At 44.0% G+C, this 20,711-nt stretch overlaps 1 protein-coding gene and 1 pseudogene across 2 annotated transcripts in view; both read left to right on the top strand.

Annotated features, from left to right (window-relative positions):
* The window catches only part of LOC134966630 (membrane-spanning 4-domains subfamily A member 4A-like), a 56,266-nt gene that overhangs the window by 8,013 nt on the left and 27,542 nt on the right, over window positions 1-20,711 (top strand). For both annotated transcript variants that reach the window (XM_063943527.1, XM_063943526.1), the window contains exons 2-4: window positions 203-369; window positions 531-662; window positions 5,275-5,331. In XM_063943527.1, the coding sequence (XP_063799597.1) occupies window positions 214-369; window positions 531-662; window positions 5,275-5,331 (345 nt within the window). In that variant the 5' untranslated portion in view covers window positions 203-213. The remainder of the gene's footprint in view (window positions 1-202; window positions 370-530; window positions 663-5,274; window positions 5,332-20,711) is intronic.
* Window positions 16,759-16,877, top strand: LOC134967211 (5S ribosomal RNA; annotated as a pseudogene).

Below are 20,711 nucleotides of genomic sequence, written 5' to 3'. Positions count from 1 at the left end.
ACACCAAAAAAGTGAAAAAAGTAATGTCGACCTACTACATGTCAACCTAGAGTCCCTGTCGACCTAGAACCCATGTCGACCTACTTACTGTTGATCAATAGTGGTCGACCTAGACACTATCAACCTAACTCTTGTCGATGCTCCATACCACACCCATCTGCACTTCCATTCTTGTTAATTGTCTGTTTCTTATCACTCATAGCTAGAAGAACCATGTCCGCACCTCGATCAGAACTTGGAGGCTTTGTCACTATAGCTCAAGATGAGCCACAAAATAATGCACCTCCGAAGACTCGAAAAAATAGTGCTCCAACCACAACATCCAAACGTCTGGTAAAATTTTTCCAAGGAGAACCTGAATCTCTTGGGGTGAGTACAACTACTGGTACGGTTTGAAGAAGGGACAGGAGAAAACACAGATCTATCACAGAGACAATTAAGTCTGTTCTGGATGTATGGTTTTATGACATGTAATCTTATATGTTAGTCTTATTGGAGAGATGACTAGATCTTGTTTCCTTATTTTATAGGTGACCCAGATAATTATAGGAGTAACTCAGATTGTACTTGGCATTGTACTGACTGCCATATGCCACGTGGGACGGTGTATTTTCTTCAGTATTTTTATTTTTACTGGTGTGACTTATTGGTCTGGCATAATGGTAAGAAAATGTCTCTTCTTTTCTGCATTTCAGGCTACATTTATATGGGATCCGGTCTGAAGATCGACAGTGTCTAGGCCGACAATGTTTAGGTCGACCACTATAGGTCGACAGTCACTAGGTCGACATGGATGGAAGGTCGACAGGGTTTCTAGGTCGACATGTGCTAGGTCGACAGGTCTAAAGGTCGACGTGAGTTTTTCACATTTTTTTTCTTTTTTTGGATTTTTTCATACTTAATGATCCACGTGGACTACTATTGGAACGGTAAAGTGTGCCGAGCAAAGCGGTAGCGGAGCGAAGGCACCATGCCCGAAGCATGGCGAGCGAACGCGGTGCACTAATTTGGGATCCCGGTCACTTTACGAAGAAAACGACACCAAAAAAAAATAAAAATCCTCATGTCGACCTTTAGACCTGTCGACCTAGCACATGCCTACCTAGAAACCCTGTTGACCTTCCATCCATGTCGACCTAGTGACTGTCGACCTATAGTGGTCGACCTAAACATTGTCGACCTAGATACTGTCGATAAAACGAACCACACCCATTTATATTTGGTAAGGAGCCGTGGATGTATACATAGACTAAAGGGTCATTCTGAGTTGATCTCTCGCTAGCAGTTTGTAGCAGGCATGCAAACGCTATACCGCCGCCCACTGGGAGTGTATTTTAGCTTAGCAGAAGTGCGAACGGTTCTATCGCAGAGCAGCTACAATTTTTTTTTTTTCAGTTTCAGAGTAGCTCAAAACCTACTCAGCGCTTGCGATCACTTCAGACTGTTCAGTTCCTGTTTTGACGTCACAAACCCGCCCAGCGTTCGCCCAGCCACGCCTGCATTTTTACTGGCACGCCTGCATTTTTACTGGCACGCCTGCGTTTTTACTGGCACGCCTGTGTTTTTCCAAACACTCCCTGAAAACGGTCAGTTGCCACCCAGAAACGCCCACTTCATGTCAATCACTCTGCGGCCACCAGTGCGACTGAAATGCTTCGCTAGACCCTGTGCAAAACTACATCGTTCGTTGTGGCCGTACGATGCGCATGCGCAGAACTGCCATTTTTTAGCCTGATCGCTGCGCTGCGAACAAATGCAGCTAGCGATCAACTCGGAATGACCACTCAAGTACTGTAGGTGAGTTGATAAGGCTGCGTCTTGTAAAAGAAACACTAAAGCATTAACAGATACATGGAAAAATCAAGACCTGTGTCAGGCGTTGGGTATGAAATCCCGGCGGACGAGATGCCGGTTGTCAATATCCCGACAACGGTACCCCGGGCGCTAGAATGCCGACAGCGGGACGAGCGCTACGAGTCCCCTTGTGGGCCCGCTGCGCTCGCCGCGCTGTGGGCTCGGTGGCTCGCTGCGCTCGTCACGGGATCTATTCCCACTCTATGTGTGTCGTGGACACCCACGAGTGGGAATAGTTGTGGCGGGAGATGTCTGCATTTTGGCTGTTGAGATTTCAGCGCCGGTATCCCAATCGTCGGGATCCCGAAAGCCGGGATATTAACTACATCCTGGTGTCAGCTATAAATAATCTGTCTGTTTAGAAATTGAATATGTGCCGGAGAGAGTATTCACACTAGCAGGGGCGTCAGTAGCGGTGCAGCACCGCGGTCCATGGCACAATGCTGAGGTGGTGGACCATCGCCCGCCCCCCTTCACCCCCCTCCTCCTAGTGGCAGCAGCATTTGGATTGCATCCTGGAGAGCCACCCGAGCATTCGTGGGAAACTTTGATTGCTACTGCAGCGCTGTTCCAGGTGCCCATCTCCCTTCTGTACCTCAAGGCCCGACCACTTGTCTTCACATCATTATGTTACAAGTTTGGGGGGAGGGGTCAACGCAGGTGGGACTTTCACCCCTGCTACAGCCCTGACCAGTGACAACATTTCACTATGCAAGTAACAGGACACTCTGCAATGTGCAATTACCCATATTTATAGCTTAAAATAATGAAAAATGAAAAATCTTTAGCATACTGTATAGTACGGGTGGTATTCATGTGACCGCCGGTCTGCTGACCGACAGTCACATGACCTCCTCCACCATCCCGCTGGCTCAGTATCCCGATGGTCGGCATGCCGACCAACAGGGACTATTTCCACTCGTTGGTGTCCACGACACCCATAGAGTGGGAATAGAACCCGTGGCGACCGCAGGTCACCACCGAGCCCGCAGCGTGGCGAGCGCAGCGAGTATGCAAGGGGCTTGCTGCACTCGCCGCTCCCCGCCGGGATCCCGAAGTCGGTATGCTGCCGGGATCCCGGCGTCGGTAAGCTGACCGGCGGTCAGCCATACTACACCCGTATAGTACATGTGCAATAAGAAGCATCTGAGAATGCAGCTCTCACATCAGCACACATTACACAAGCCTCATGAGAGGAACCGAACCTCACCATCTTGTATATAATAGAGCTATTCCCTATGTTTAATTCTATAGATAACTTACTGGTCCTGATACTCAGTCGGATGCATCCGCAGCTGCTCTTGCGTCTACTTATCTCTTTATGCTAAAGTGAGAATCTGCCCGTGGAATTATTATTATTATTATTATTATTATTATCATCCTTTATTTATATGGCGCCACAAGGGGTCTGCAGCGCCCACTACACAGCACATAATCAAATGAGCAAACAAGAAAACATCACATACAGTTCAGGACAATATAGGACAAGTATAGAAACCCAGTGTTTAGGTGCCATCTAAGGGAGTATGGAGTATAAGATAGTGTAAGTAAGAACAGGAAAGGCACATGAGGAAACAAGGCCCTGCTCTTGCGAGCTTATAATCTAAAAGGTGAGGAGCTAACAGACCGGGGTCCCATCCTATCCCACCCACTATTTTCCATCCATAGCTGTCACCATGAGTTTCTGGACTTGCACGCACCCCATGCTGTGGGCAAAAGATCCATATGAAGCAGGCGTCCCATCTCTGTCTGCATGCTACGATCAAGCAAGGGGGTCAGCCTACATGCCAATGTCACTTCCATGACACTCCCGTGACATAGAACAGTTCTGTGCAATTGCACTGCCGCCACCCAGTTACCAGGCAGAAATGCCCATATCACAGGGAGTGTGCTCCATCCCCGGACATGTCTCCATTCAAGGGCCTATGTCTAATCTGACGCATCTGAAGTCACCAGTATCTTCCTGTGGCGCATGCGCAGCGTGCTGTAATCCGCCGGATGCTTCCGACTCAGATTCGGGCCCAATATCTGATTAGCAAAATCCCTAAGACAACTGCATCATTTCTTACAGGGCCAAGTATTGAGGCTTTCGTCACACTGCCAGAAATCCCTTTAGCTGATGGGAGTAACAGCTACTTCTACAATAACTTAATAAGTGCTTATGAAATATACAATCTGCTCAGACACATGATATGGGTAGCAGGCTTACAGTACCCAGCCCAACAATTGTCTACTAAACCCATCTCAGGGACAGGGCTTTCTCGCCAGCTCTGTCCCTGCTTTCAATAACTGATACATCCGTACAATGTAATCAACGTCATTTGTGTCCATCTCTGAATCATGCTTGTTGTACTTTAAATTCATTCTCTATTGTTCATTCTGTAATATAAGTAAATATCTGGTTCACTTCATATTGGTTAGGTTCCATTCCCCGTTGCTGGAGTAGGCAACGTCCGGCACTCCTCCAGCTGGGGTGGTCTTCAGTATGCCGGCGGTCGGGCTCCCGGCGACCAGCATACCGGCGCCGGGAGCCCGACAGCCGGCATACCGACACTTATTCTCCCTCGTGGGGGTCCACAACCCCCCTGGAGGGAGAATAAAATAGTGTGGCGCGTGTAGCGTGGCGAGCGCAGCGAGCCCGCAAGGGGCTCATTTGCGCTCGCCATACCGGCGCCGGTATGCTGGTCGCCGGGAGGCCGGCCGCCGGCAGATCGTAGTGAACCCCTCCAGCTGCTATGGAACTACACACCCAAGCATTCCTGACGTCAGTTTTTACATGTCCTAACAGCAGAACTGTGGCAGGGCATGCTGGGATGTGTAGATCCCCTAGGGTTGTAGATCAAAAACCTGGCATCAAATGCTTGTCAGGCTTCCAACATCAAATGAAGTGACGCGATGGCTACTAGTCATCGCATCAAAATTATTTAAAGGTATAACCATCGATGGTTAGTATGTGCGTATGCACAGAAGCAGTTGGAGACATACGCATGTGCACATGAGCTTGCAAGCGATCAGCCATCGGACAGCTGCATGCGATCGCTGGCAAAGATCGAATACCCACAATTCAATGAAAAAAGTACTTTCCGATTTCCGTCACTAAGTTCCCCAGCAGTGGGAGTGCTGCACGCTGCCTACCCCTGCCCGACTGCATTCCAGGTGGTTATAACAAGCAAATGATAACAATACTGCCCTAATGGAGCCTGTGTAATAATTATGTAATATGTAACAAATCAAATATTCATATATGAAATGTAAAACAACATTGATTATGTACAGTGGCATGGAACAGCCGCCATAGGCTCAGGGCTATGTGATGTTTCTATAGAACCAGGGCTGAGTTTATTGTCATAAAAAGGATATAATTGTAGGTATTGCTCTATGAAGTAACAAATATCTACTTTTCATGTTTATTTTTTCTAGTATATCATTTCGGGATCTCTATCAGTTGCTGCTTCTTACAAACCAACTGTAGGAAAGGTGAGAACGTTTATTCAGTATGCGTGACTATGTATTTATATTTTAATTATAAAAATATATATAAAGGCAAATCCATCAAATGGCAAAGAGCCCTATTGCGGTGATAAGGGCTCGTTATCACATCAGGGATTGCTATAAGTGAAAGGGGTTAAAGCAGATGACAATGGGCCTAATTCAGACCTGATCACTAGGCTGCGTTTTCGTACAGCCTGCGATCAGGTCTGAACTGCGCATGCGTATGCACCGCAATGCACAGGCGCGTCGGTCCGCAGTGACGGGGATCGGCGTGCAGCGACGGGATATGTGAGAAAAGCGATCGCGCGGGCGATCGCAAGGTGGCTGACAGGAAGAGGCCGTTTGTGGGTGGCAACTGACCGTTTTAGAGGAGTGTCCAGAAAAACGCAGGAAGGACCAAGCGTTTGGAAGAAGGGATTCTGACGTCAGCTTCGGCCCCGATCATCGCACTGGAAGAGTAAGTCCTGGGCTGTGCAGAGACTGCACAAACTTCTGTTTGTGCAGCTCTCCTGCACATGTGATCGCACCCCTGCACGGCGATTTCCCCCTCCCCCTGTAGGCAGCGACTACCTGATCGCAGGGATGCAAAAAACGCTCCCTAGCGATCAGGTCTGAATTAGGCCCTATGTTTTTATAACCAGTAATAGTTTTGTATTTGCATTAAGAAGCCTATTTTGCCAATACCACTAATCCACTATTCTGTCAACCATCTCGGGAGTAACGCTCAGCAGCCTTAGGGGTCTATGGCCCTCATTCCGAGTTGTTCGCTCGCTAGCTGCTTTTAGCAGCATTGCAAACGCTAGGCCGCCGCCCTCTGGGAGTGTATCTTAGCTTAGCAGAATAGCGAACAAAGATTAGCAGAACTGCTACTAAATATTTTCCTGCAGTTTCTGAGTAGCTCCAGACCTACTCCTAGATTGCGATCAGCTCGGTCCGTTTAGTTCCTGGTTTGACGTCACAAACACGCCCTGCGTTCGGCCAGCCACTCCCCCGTTTCTCCAGCCACTCCTGCGGTTATCCCTGGCACGCCTGCGTTTTGTAGCACACTCCCGGAAAATGCTCAGTTACCTCCCAGAAACGCCCCTTTCCTGTCAATCACTCACCGATCAGCAGTGCGACTGAAAAGCGCCGCACGAACAACAGCAAATCTACTAAGTTTTGTGTTAATTTACTTAGCGCATGCGCGCTGCGTACCATGCGCATGCGCATTTTCCACCTAATCGCTGCGTTGCGAAAAACGGCAACGAGCGAACAACTCGGAATGACCACCTATGTACTAAGCCTAGGAGAGAGATAAAGTGGAGATAAAGTACCAGTCAATCAACTCCTAACTGCCATGTTACAGCATACCTCCCAACATTGCTGCATCTGTAGCCGGGACCTCTGCGCGTGTTTGTGACGTCAAACCAGGAACGAAACGGGCTGAGCTGATCGCAGTGTAGGAGTAAGTCTCGAGCTACGCAGAAACTGCTAAGAATTTTCTATTCGCAATTCTGCTAATCTTTCGTTCGCAATTCTGCTAAGCTAAGATTCACTCCCAGAGGGCGGCGGCCTAGCGTGTGCAATGCTGCTAAAATCTGCTAGCGAGCAAACAACTCGGATTGACCACCAATGGGGGTCATTCCGAGTTGTTCGCTAGTTGTCGACCTTCGCAACGGAGCGATTAAGGCAAAAATGCGCATGCGCATGGGCCCTCATTCCGAGTTATTTGCTCGCTAGCTACTTTTAGCAGAAATGCAAACACAAAGCCGCCACCCTCTGGGAGTGTATCTTAGCACAGCAGAATTGCTAACGAAAGATTAGCAATTGCTAACGAAAGATTAGCAATTCTGCTAATATTAGCAGATTTGCTAACAAGGGTGGTCATTCCGAGTTGTTCGCTCGGTAATTTTCTTCGCATCGCAGCGATTTTCCGCTAACTGCGCATGCGAAATGTTCGCACTGCGACTGCGCCAAGTACATTTGCTATGAAGATTGGTATTTTACTCACGGCATTACGAGGTTTTTTCTTCGTTCTGGAGATCGGAGTGTGATTGACAGGAAGTGGGTGTTTCTGGCCGGAAACTGGCCGTTTTATGGGAGTGTGTGAAAAAACGCTACCGTTTCTGGGAAAAACGCGGGAGTGGCTGGAGAAACGGAGGAGTGTCTGGGCGAACGCTGGGTGTGTTTGTGACGTCAAACCAGGAATGACAAGCACTGAACTGATCGCACTGGAAGAGTAAGTCTCGAGCTACTCAGAAACTGCACAGAGAAGTCTTTTCGCAATATTGCGAATCTTTCGTTCGCAATTTTGATAAGCTAAGATTCACTCCCAGTAGGCGGCGGCTTAGCGTGTATAATGCTGCTAAAAGCAGCTTGCGAGCGAACAACTCGGAATGAGGGCCAAAAGCAATTTCCCTGCAGTTTCTGTGTAGCTCCAGACCTACTCCTAGATTGCGATCACCTCAGTCCGTTTAGTTCCTGGTTTGACGTCACAAACACGCCCAGCGTCCGACCAGCCACTCCTCCGTTTCTCCAGCCACTCCTGCGTTTTTACCTGGCACGCCTGCGTTTTTTAGCACACTCCCTGAAAACGGCCAGTTTCCGCCCAGAAACACCCACTTCCTGTCAATCAGCAGAGCGATTGAAAAGCTTTGTTCGCCTGTGAGTAAAATAGTTTTGTGTAAATTTTCTTAGCACGTGCGCCCTGAGATGCATACGCATGCGCAGTACTGACGGATTTTAGCCTATTAGCAATTCTGCTAAAATTAGCAGCGAACGAACAACTCGGAATGAGGGCCATGGTACGCAGTGCACATGCGCTATGTATTTTAGCACAAAACTTAGTAGATTTACTCACCTCCAAACGAAGAATTTCCATTGTTGAAGTGATCGTATTGTGATTGACAGTAAGTGTGTGTTTCTGGGCGGAAACTGGCCGTTTTCTGGGAGTGTGCGGAAAAACGCAGGCATGCCAGGATAAAACGCGGGAGTGTCTGGAGAAACGGGGGAGTGGCTGGCCGAATGGAGGGCGTGTTTGTGACATCAAACCAGGAACGAAACGGTCTGAACTGATCGCAATGTAGGAGTAAGTCTCGAGCTACTCAGAAACTGCTAAGAATTTTCTATTCGCAATTCTGCTAATCTTTCGTTTGCAATTCTGCTAAGATACACTCCCAGAGGGCGGCGGCCTAGCGTGTGCAATGCTGCTAAAATCTGCTAGTGAGTGAAAAACTCGGAATGACCCCCAATAAGTCTTTAGGTACTGTATATGGCCAGCTCCTAATAATGAAATGCTCCTAATAGTAAAATGCTCCTAATTAATAGTGAATGAAAAAAAAAATTATCTCTGAAATATGAGGCAATTAAAAAAGAAAATCATACTTATAACCAGGGCCAGATTGGTGATCTATCCTACCGGCGAGTCACTCAGTGGGCCGCTCGGACCGCGGGGCCGCCTCTAATATGTGGCTCCGCTCCCCCAAGCATCATCCGCCGTCTAATCTACAGGAATAGTGCGGTGTGCGCCGCGGCCCCCTGCCGTTGTAGGGAGCACAGGTCTTACCCAGCTGACAGGAGGAGGAGGTCCGCGCGCCAAACACCACTGATGTCACCGACGCGGACCTTGGGGGGGGGGAACGTGGCGGTTGCGGTGGGTGCGCATCCTGCAGGAGAGGTGAGTCTAAGTCTACTCTGACCTCTGCCTGCACTGCACTCCCAGGCCACCACCGCCAGCCTGTCTGCAGGGAGGGGGGAAGCAGCCGGGAGAAATGGTGACATGGAGCCTACCCTGATTGCTGCAGTCAGGCAGATCTCCATGTACCACTGTCTGGCACTGCAGCTTGCAGGACATATTTTTAAAAGACTGAGAGCTGCAGTGCCAGTGGTACATGGAGATCTGGTTGTGGGGGGTATAACAGTATGCAGAAGAGGAATACTGTCAGTTCTATTTCCTCCAGCCCACCTTGCCCAGCCATGAGAATTCTGTGTAGCCGCAGCTCCTGCACAAATAGAAGGGATAGGTGGGCAGGCGGCGCTAGACTGTGACTGACGCCCTTAGCCCGCCTCCGATGGTGCGAAGGGAATAAGGAACCGGTGGCACACTGAGAGCAGACACCAGTGACAGATGCAGCAAGTGAGGTGGGGGTGACATTTCTTACATGTATAAGTGGAACTGCTTCCGTGGACATGCGTATAAGGGACACTGCTACCGTGGGCATTATTATGTGTATAAGCAGCACTGCTACCGTGGGCATGTGTATAAGCGGCACTACTACAATGGGCATTATTATGTGTATAAGTGGTACTGATACTGTGGGTATTATTATGTGTATAAGCGGCACTGCTTACAATAAACATCATTATGTGTATAACGGCACTGCTACCATGGCCATTATGTGTATAAGCGGCACTGTTACCGTGGCCATTATGTGTATAAGCACCACTGCTACCGTGGTCATTATGTGTATCACAGCACTGCTACCATAGTCATATGTGTATAAGCGGCGCTGCTACCGTGGTCATTATGTATATAAGCGGCACTGCTACCATGGCCTTTATGTGTATAACGGCACTACTACCGTGGCCATTATGTGTATAATGGCACTGCTACCATGGTCATTATGTGTATATGTGGCACTGCTACCATGGTCTTTATGTGTATAGCAGCGCTGCTACTCTGGCCATTATTATGCATATAAGTGGCACTGCTACCGTGGCCTTTACGTGTATAACGGCACTGCTACTGTGGTCATTATGTGTATAGCACCACTGCTACCGTGTGCATTATTATGTGTATAAGCGGCACTGCTACCGTGGTCATTATGTGTATAACAGCACTGCTACCATGGCCATTATGTATATAAGCGGCACTGCTACCATAGTCATTATGTGTATAGCGGCGCTGCTACCGTGGGCATTATGTATATAAGTGCCACTGCTACCGTGGCCTTTATGTGTATAACGGCACTGCTACCGTGGCCATTATGTGTATAATGGCACTGCTACCATGGTCATTATGTGTATATGTGGCACTGCTACCATGGTCTTTATGTGTATAGCAGCGCTGCTACTGAGGGCATTATTATGCATATAAGCGGCGCTGCTACTGTGGCCTTTACGTGTATAACGGCACTGCTACTGTGGTCATTATGTGTATAATGGCACTGCTACCATGGCCATTATGTATATAAGCTGCACTGCTACGGTGAACATTATGTGTATAGTGGCATTCTTACCATGTGCATTATGTGTAAGCGGTACTGCTACCGTGGTCATTATGTGTGTAACAGCACTGCTACCATGGGCATTATGTGTATAAGTGGAACTGCTACCATAGTCATTATTATGTGTATAAGTGGCACTGCTACCATGGGCATTATTATGTGTATAAGAGGCACTGATACCATGGTCATTATTATGTATATAAACAGCACTGCTACCGTGATCATTATTATGTGTATAAGCAGCACTGATACCGTGGGCATTATTATGTGTATAAGCGGCACTGCTACCATGGGTGTTATTATGTGTATAAGAGGCACTGATACCATGGTCATTATTATGTGTATAAGTGGCACTGCTACCATGATCATTATGTGTATAACAGTACTGCTGCCATGGGCAGTATTACGTGTATAAGAGGCACTGATACCATGGTCACTATTATGTGTATATGCGGAACTGCTACCGCGACCATTATTATGTGTATAAGCGGCAATGCTACCATGGGCATTATTATGTGTATAAGAAGCACTGATTCCGTAGGTATTATTATGTGTATAATCGGCACTGATACTGTTGGCATGTGTATAAGGGGGAATAAACAGAAAAGAGCCTCCCCTAGAAAAAGAGAGCAAGTAGGGAGAGCAAGAAAGTAAACCTGTTTTTGGGGGCACACTTAGTAACATTGTTTAATTAAAACATAACTTTTATTTATTTTCTATAATATAAAATAGATACAGAACATACACTTAGTATGACAGATCAAGTAAAGAAAAACTTTTACTGTGATAACACACGATAAACTGCCTCTAATATTTATATTTAGCGTTTCAAAATTTGCTTGTATAAAGAGGCAGGCAAAAAGGACTGTTTTTCAATTGTTTTCAATCCGGATGAGATTATATTGAATTTAATATATATACACATACACTTCTAGGACAGATAGATAAATAACACATGCTGGTCCTGATACACTGTGCTTAATTGCCCTAGGATATATTAAAATTAATATATATACACATACACTTCTAGGACAGATGAATAACACATGCTGGTCCTGATACACTGTGCTTAATTGCCCTAGGATATATTAAAATTAATATATATACACATACACTTCTAGGACAGATAGATGACTCATGCTGGTCCTGATACACTGTGCTTAGATGTCCTAGGATTTCAGAGACACCACATTTTTATGTTATTTTCAGGGGGGATTAAGCAGTGTAATATCCAATCACCTTCAAATTACAGCCAGTTCAAGTTCATATATATACACACAATATAAGAATCACAATAATACATTTGTCTATTTAGTATATAGAGAGGTATCCCCCAGGGTATAATTATATTCACTCTATTATCCCTAATTTACTGTACCAGGTGATCAATATCTCTATGCTTATATCTCAGAAAATTGATCAGATATTGGTGCACAGAGTAAGAGGAAATATAAGAACTGTGCCTATTGGTCCCACTGATTTCTACTATCCTCCATGTGCAGTGTTCTGCAGTGAATGGAAGATGAGAGCATCAGTGGGTGGGCACAGAGGAATAAGAAGAGAGCCGTTTCTGCTGTCAGCAACTTGTGCGGCGTCTGCGCCCTGTTATCATTGAGACAATGCAGGGTCGCAGTGCCACTAGCAGCCAATGAGAGAACGTGAAATAAGATAGGGATAACTGTGATCCTATGGTGGTCTGGTGGGTGGTGGGGTAAATCCCGTCTCCCCTGTGGTGTCCTGACCGGTGATCACATGCGCACCGTGAATCACTGGAAGCCGGAAGTTCTCTGGAAGTCTGGTCTGACGTACGTTTCACCCGATAGGGCTTGGTCACAGCCTGGAGTGGGTGTGCTGGTGCCTCACTATTCATTACGGCCGCCAGCCAATCACAGCTTATTAGCATGTTAATAGACAGTTGATGATTCTATTCACAGATTGGTGGGTGACACTGTCCTTTATCCAACTGAAATGTAATAAAAGTATGACGGACAGTAAATCTGTCCTATCCTTATCTCAGCCATACAAAGGCTAAAAACAGCCAATTTATTTTATGTGTCATTCTTAACATTATCACATATTCATCCAATTTTATGGAGGACTGGAGGACAAACATTATCACCCTATGTGGATTATTTTAGTATCTATTCCAATAATCTTTTCTCATATAGCAATTTTCAATAATAAAAATTAAATAAATAACAAGTTAAGTAATAATTTTTATAAAGATATAATGATGTTAGCAAAGAAGTAACATCCGAGACCGCTTGTACTGAGAAACCAGTGTTTTATTTATATCGTACCGTCAGCCCCCATGCGCTCCCCCTGCATGTTTACAGAGAGAACTTGTCCCTGATAAATTATGCCTCCCACTAATCCTTATTCCAAGGAGACATTGTTTTTAAATATTCTGGCACTTAATCCCCAGTTTAAGACTTCGTACTAAACGGGTAATGCCCTGACTGGTTCAATGTGAGTTACTTAAGAGGGAGGGCTTAATGCTGATACATCAGTTGCTGATAAAGGTTCATAATTTTGATAAACAAGCTGTACATTATGAAGAAAGTAAAAAGAAAAAATACAAATAAAAAATAAGAAGAATAAATATAAGGGAAGGGAGACACTTCCATTTTTGAAATAGAAAAGGAAGGGGGCAGGTGGGGGACCAGGGGTGAAAAAAGGGGAGATGGGGGGGAGGGGGGGAGGAAGGGGAAAGGAAGGGGTGGTTTTTGTGTGATTTATGAGATTTATTTTTATTTAAAATGTGTAGATATAATAGTAACATACATAGTAACATAGTATCTAAGGTTGAAAAAAGACAATTGTCCATCGAGTTCAACCTATTTGTGGTCTCCTATGCATGATTATTTTGTATAAAATTTTGATTGAAGTTGATGACTGCCGTTAAGTTTTTCCCCTCTTTTTTTATAATAACCATAGTGCGTGACTATGCCCCATAACCCTGGACATCCTTATCCATTAGGAATTTATCTAACCCATTCTTAAAGGTGTTGACTGAGTTGGCCATTACAACTCCCTCAGGCAGGGAATTCCAAACACGTATCGTCCTTACCGTAAAAAAGCCTTTACGCCGTATTGTGCGGAATCTCCTCTCCTCTAACCTGAGCGAGTGTCCACGAGTTCTCTGTGTTGATCTAACCAAAAAACAGGTCCTGCGCAAGATCTGTATATTGTCCCCTTATATATTTGTAAATGTTGATCCTGTCCCCTCTTAATCTCATCTTTTCCAGTGTAAACATGCCTGGTCTTGCAAGCATTTCCTCATATTCCAGCGTCTCCATACCCTTAATTAGTTTGGTCGCCCGCCTTTGAACCTTTTCTAGCTCCAGGATATCCTTTTTGTAGTAAGGTGCCCAGAATTGTACACAGTATTCAAGGTGTGGCCTCACAAGTGATTTATATAACGGGAGTATAATACTCTCGTCCCCAACATCAATTCCCCGTTTTATGCATGCTAATATCTTATTAGCCTTCTTTGCTGCAGTCCTACTTTGGGTACTGCTGCTTAGTTTGCCATCTATGAGGACACCTCAGTCCTTTTCCAGTACAGAGGGAGTCATTCCGAGTTGTTCGCTCGTTGCCGATTTTCGCAACGGAGCGATTAAGGCAAAAATGCGCATGCGCATGGTACGCAGTGCGCATGCGCTAAGTATTTTAGCACAAAACTTAGTAGATTTGCTCACGTCCGAACTAAGAATTTTCATCGTTGAAGTAATCGGAGTGTGATTGACAGGAAGTGGGTGTTTCTGGGCGGAAACTGACCGTTTTCTGGGAGTGTGCGGAAAAACGCAGGTGTGCCAGGATAAAATGTAGGAGTGGCTGGAGAAACGGTGGAGTGGCTGGCCGAACGCAGGGCATGTTTGTGACATCAAACCAGGAACGAAACGGGCTGAGCTGATCGCAATGTAGGAGTAAGTCTCGAGCTACTCAGAAACTGCTAAGAAATTTCTATTCGCAATTCTGCTAATCTTTCGTTCGTAATTCTGCTATGCTAAAATACACTCCCAGAGGGCGGCGGCCTAGCGTGTGCAATGCTGCTAAAATCTGCTAGCGAGCGAACAACTCGGAATGAGGGCCAGAATCCCCTAATTTTACCCCATTTACTAGGTAGGTGTTATTTTTGTTCTTGTTACCACAGTGCATTACCTTACATTTGTCTGTATTGAAGCGCATTCTCCATTTCGCTGCCCAAGCTTCTAGTTTAACTAAGTCGTTCTGAAGCGACTCTGCATACTCCTCCGCATTTATAACTTTACACAATTTGGTATCATCTGCAAAAATTTACACCATGCTCTCTAGACCTTCTGTTAGGTCGTTAATGAAATATTGAACAATAGCGGTCCTAATACTGAGCCTTGCGGCACACCACTTAGCACATCAGTCCAAGTTGAAAAAGATCCATTAACCACAACGCGTAACCACAACGCGCTGCTCCCTATTATCTAACCGGTTTTTGACCCAAGTGCATATTGTGCTTCCTAGCCCTGATTCTTGTAGCTTGTAGATAAGTCTCATGTGTGGTACAGTGTCGAATGCTTTGGCAAAATCTAAAAAGATTACATCCACCTCTTTACCCTGATCTAGGTTTGCGCTTACTGTTTCATAAAAGCCAAGTAAGTTGGTTTGACAGGATCTGTCCTTCATAAACCCATGTTGATTCCTTTTAATGACCTTATTGACTTCAAGGAACTTCTGAATACTCTCTCTTAGAATACCTTCCAATACTTTCCCCACTATAGATGTAAGACTAACTGGTCTATAATTATTTTTTATATATGAGTGCTGCGTGTGTTATCTTGTGGTGTACTACAAAGAAAATTAATTGCATGGTGTCAGTACTTATTAAGTGTTATATGTAGGTGTTATGTTAGTGATAAATGTTTAGATATTATAAAATTAGTGACCTTTTGTCTACTTATTGTTAAGTGCCTAATTGTGAAGTGTCATATATTAATTGATCTTATTCTTGTTAGAAACACAATCAGTGATTTTGCAAAATATGTGAGTCGGAAGAGAGATGCAGATGCACACTCTCAACACTAAGAACACTGATAGTAAAAATAATTTAAATAAACCCTCACAATTAACATGGAGTATAATTGAAGTTCTTAGCACACACTTGCGCAAATATGCAGGCCCAAGTACCGCGGCCAGGTGACTTCATCGCTTGGGTCCCTAACATTCCTAATACTATTACATTCTATAAATTTATTCAGGACTTACCTCTAAATAGTGCCTTATCAATGTGTTACTATATCAAGTCACTTATATCAAGTTAATTTAAAGCCACAACAGCCTTACACAGGCTTTGGTCGCAATGTGTTCTGATGCCACTTCCGGTTTCTGAAACCGGAAGTGACGCGCTAGACGCATCCATAACATTACATGGTTAATCTCTTCTTTTCTATGATTGGCTATTATAATGAGACCACTCCCCCATACTTACCTTAAATAAGGCAGTCTTCCTCCGCAACCTCACACAGTGAACAAGCCACCTCCAGGTGAAACGGCCGTCTGTGTTAAGTGGTGCTAAACAGTGCACAGTTCAGCCCACTCATCTCCTGGTATCGTATATTTGCCGAATTTTGGGCTGCTAAATTATTTATTGTTTTCTAATTCACTATTACTATTATCTACTTACAGTGTCAAAGATCTAATGATTCAATTATGTCTTTTTACTCCCATTCTTGTACTTTATTTTGAGTAACTATGCATTTATTATGTAGATTGTAAGTCCAATATCGATTTAACCTATGAACCGTCATATACTGTGAGAAATTTTGCTGACTACAGATGCCTAGGCGATATCTCCAATAGCAAATCTTTGCTCTCAACTGTTATGATTACAATATACGGTATCAGAATTTGGATACTTTACTACCATAGGGAACTCTGAGATATCTGTGTAATTTCTCACTTTACTAATTTTTCAATAGGCGTAGGCAACCCGCCTCTCTCATCCACTGTCCGCTATATTCTTATATGACAGTGGACAGCAGAAGATGGGCCCTGAACCTATACATTTCCTTTTATCCTACTCTTTCAGTAGTCTCTCATCCTGATGCCAGTTACACAACTTCTCTGCAATGCGAAAGTAACAGAGAGACTATGCACAATAGTGGACAGCAGAAGTACTTCTTTTCTGGTATGCGCCAATAACCAAACACTCTCTCATTCACAACTCTTGTGATATTACTGCCATATTTCACTGGCCACGCCCAATTTCGCCTGATCTTGGAAGCTAAGCAGTGAGCAGCCCTATTAGTACCTAGATGGGAGACTGCTAGGGAATATTGGGTGCAGTAAAAAATACTCCTGATTCCTTGTGAAAAGCAGAAGTGTTGGAGCAACCTTTGACCCTTACCGATATCAAATCTTCATTTATTTATTTCTTCATTACAAATCGTTTGATTACAGACTTACATAGAGTTTTCCTTTACTGTACAAATTGACTACAAACTCAGTAATAGCAAATTGGTCTTTACCAGGATATATCATCACATCAGGCATTCAATAATGGACTAAATTTACAGTCTAAACGGTTATACCAAATGCCTGTGTGTCATATGTTTGAATTTTCTGTGATTTGAAATTTCATTTCTGATATTTTCACCTTTGGTGCCACTGTCACCTAAAATATTTATAATAATTGGAGAATTGGTACTCCTAGTCCTTTTTCTTATTGATATTTGAGAATCTGTCTACATCACAGATTCATGATACAAGTGGAGAAAGGTTAAATTCTATGACCTTCTCTAAAAGTATCAAATGTGTGTTTGTCTGTGTACTATAATTTTATTATATTCTAATTAAAAGTTAAGTTTTAGAAGAGTGCCCCAACACAAAGTCTCTCTTTTCTCTTTCGAAATATTGACACGTACTATTGACTCTGGGTGCACCACCAACAATATTAACTGCTTGGATACCGATTTCAGGCATCTCTTATGCATATGCACTGTTGGTTCACAAGGGACATACTTTATAAGAGTCCATTACAAAGAATATTTTTACAGTCCTGTGCGGTACCAAATTGACCTACTTCCAATGTGTGATCTGAAATGCAGGAACCCAGCTAATCAAAACACCTAAGGGTGAATGGGAGGGGTGCCAATCCAGAGGAAGGAAGCCTTGCCTTCCAGTGTACAATATATACACAAATATAGTGGAAAAAGGGGGGAACCTGGACTGCACATCCTATTACTAAAGATATCAAGAGGTGCTATCATGCTAAGGCTTCTAATACTATGCTGGAGGAATAGAGAGAGATGCAGATGCACACTCCTAGCACTAAGAACACACTGACAGTAAAAATAATTTAAATAAACCCTCACAATTAACATGGAGTATAAATGAAGTTCTTAGCACACATTTGCGCGCCATGTACCGCGGCCAGGTGACTTCATCACATGGGTCCCTAACATTCCTAATACTATACCATTCTATAAATTTATTCAGGACTTACCTCTAAATAGTGCCTTATCAATGTGTGATCTGAAATGCAGGAACCCAGCTAATTAAAACACCTGAGGGTGAATGGGAGGCGTGCCAATACCAGAGGAAGGAAGCCTTGCCTTCCAGTGTACAATATATACACAAATATAGTGCATGATAGCACCTCTTGATATCTTTAGTAATAGGATGTGCAATCCAGGTTCCACCCTTTTTCCACTATATTTGTGTATATATTGTACACTGCTAAATAGGCGTAAATCTTTTTCCCATCCAAATCTGTTGAATTGTTTACTGGGGGAGAAGGAAAGTCCTTTTGACAAAACATCTTTATGCACATCTGTTAGCACATGGTCAGATAAATTTATAATCCGGAGATTATTGGTGGCAACTATTTCCTCGAGGTCCTGGTTGGGTATCTGGACGGGGAGGGGGAATCCCATCTTTGTCCTCTTTTTCTTCTTTCCACCCCTCCACGTCTTCTAGGAGGGCGACCTCTTGTGCCACGATTGGCCCCTAAAAAAGAAGATCTATAGTCTCCCCTATAATTTTGGGAATAAGACTCAGTTATATTGGGTTCTCCCGTGTCATCTGTTTCAGAGGATTCAAGTTCTGAAGATGTATATAGCTTGTAATTTGGCTCCTTCCTGGATTTCCTACTCCACCTGAAGATTTGACCAACTACAAAATCGTGTTTGTCCCTTGCAAATTTGGACCTTTTGCGTTCTATGATAGTTTTTTCATACACCTCCAGATCCTTCTTATGTTGTTCAAATTTAGTTTGAAAAAGACTTTCTTATTCACGAGATTCTAATTTTTTACCCAGATTTTCAATTTCCTTACTGACTTATTCTAATATCAAATGATTGTGTATGATTAATATATTTATGAGCTCATTAGAGCATTTAAGAAGACATGTCTCCCATTCACTCTTCAAACTGTCTGTTGCAAGTGTGAAGGTTGGAAAGACCTTTGGCCTTAGGCCTCTGGGGCAGATTTTATGTTTAATGTAATTTTCAAAACTAATCAAGTCCCAGTTCACTCTGGTCTGCTTCTGCATCAGATTTCTTAGCTGTGACTGGCTGGCGGCCGTAATGAATAGTGAGGCACCAGCACACCCACTCCAGGCTGTGACCAAGCCCCATCGGGTGAAACATACGTCAGACCAGACTTCCGGAGAACTTCCGGCTTCCAGTGATTCGCGGTGCGCACGTGATCACCGGTCAGGACACCACAGGGGAGACGGGATTTACCCTACCACCCACCAGACCACCATAGGATCACAGGTATCCTTATCTTATTTCACGTTCTCTCATTGGCTGCTAGTGGCACTGCGACCCTGGAATGTCTCAATGATAACAGGGCGCAGACGCCGCACAAGTTGCTGACAGCAGAAACGGCTCTCTTCTTATTCCTCTGTGCCCACCCACTGACGCTCTCATCTTCCATTCACTGCAGAACACTGCACATGGAGGATAGTAGAAATCAGTGGGACCAATAGGCACAGTTCTTATATTTCCTCTTACTCTGTGCACCAATATCTGATCAATTTTCTGAGATACAAGCATAGAGATATTGATCACCTGGTACAGTAAATTAGGGATAATAGAGTGAATATAATTATACCCTGGGAGATACCTCTCTATATACTAAATAGACAAATTTATTATTGTGATTCTCATATTGTGTGCATATATATGAACTTGAACTGGCTGTAATTTGAAGGTGAAATATATTACACTATTTAATCCCCCCTGAAAATAACATAAAAATGTGGTGTCTCTGAAATCCTAGGGCATCTAAGCACAGTGTATCAGGACCAGCATGTGTCATCTATCTGTCCTAGAAGTGTATGTGTATATATATTAATTTTAATATATCCTAGGGCAATTAAGCACAGTGTATCAGGACCAGCATGTGTTATTTATCTGTCCTAGAAGTGTATGTGTATATATATTAAATTCAATATAATCTCACCCGGATTGAAAATAATTGAAAAACAGTCCTTTTTGCCTGCCTCTTTATACAAGCAAATTTTGAAACTATAAATATAAATATTGGAGGCAGTTTATCGTATGTTATCACAGTAAAAGTTTTTCTTTACTTGATCTGTCATACTAAGTGTATGTTCTGTATCTATTTTATATTATAGAAAATAAATAAAAGTTATGTTTTAATTAAACAATTTTACTAAGTGTGCCCCCAAAAACAGGTTTACTTTCTTGCTCTCCCTACTTGCTCTCTTTTGCTAGGGGAGGCTCTTTTCTGTTTATTCAGTCTTATTTTTGAACCCTTGGGAGCACCACCAACACTACAGTATACGTTTAGGATTATTCCTATATACGCAATAATTGTTGGTATATATTGAGGAATTAATCTTTATCTAATAATTTACATTGTCTGGTGCGGGATCTACAAAACCGTCTTTTTATGTGTATAAGGGGCACGGCTACCGTGGGCATTGTGTATAAGGGGCACTACTGTGTAGCATAGCGTGAAAATGGGGCAGTACTGTGTGTTGTAATGCGAGAAAGGGGCACTCTGTGGTGTAATATGAAATAGAGGCACTACGTACAGTGTAATGACAATAAGATAGTGCTACTGTGTGACGTAATTTTAATTGGGGGTACTATTGTGTGACCACACCCCTTCCGTGTGATGCCACACCTTTTTTTGTGATGCGCGCCTTCGGCA

The sequence above is a fragment of the Pseudophryne corroboree genome, chromosome 10 (assembly GCF_028390025.1).
Source record: "Pseudophryne corroboree isolate aPseCor3 chromosome 10, aPseCor3.hap2, whole genome shotgun sequence".
NCBI lineage: Eukaryota > Metazoa > Chordata > Amphibia > Anura > Myobatrachidae > Pseudophryne > Pseudophryne corroboree.
Note: the sequence above shows the minus strand (reverse complement) of the source record. Positions and strands in the feature narration are given on the sequence as shown.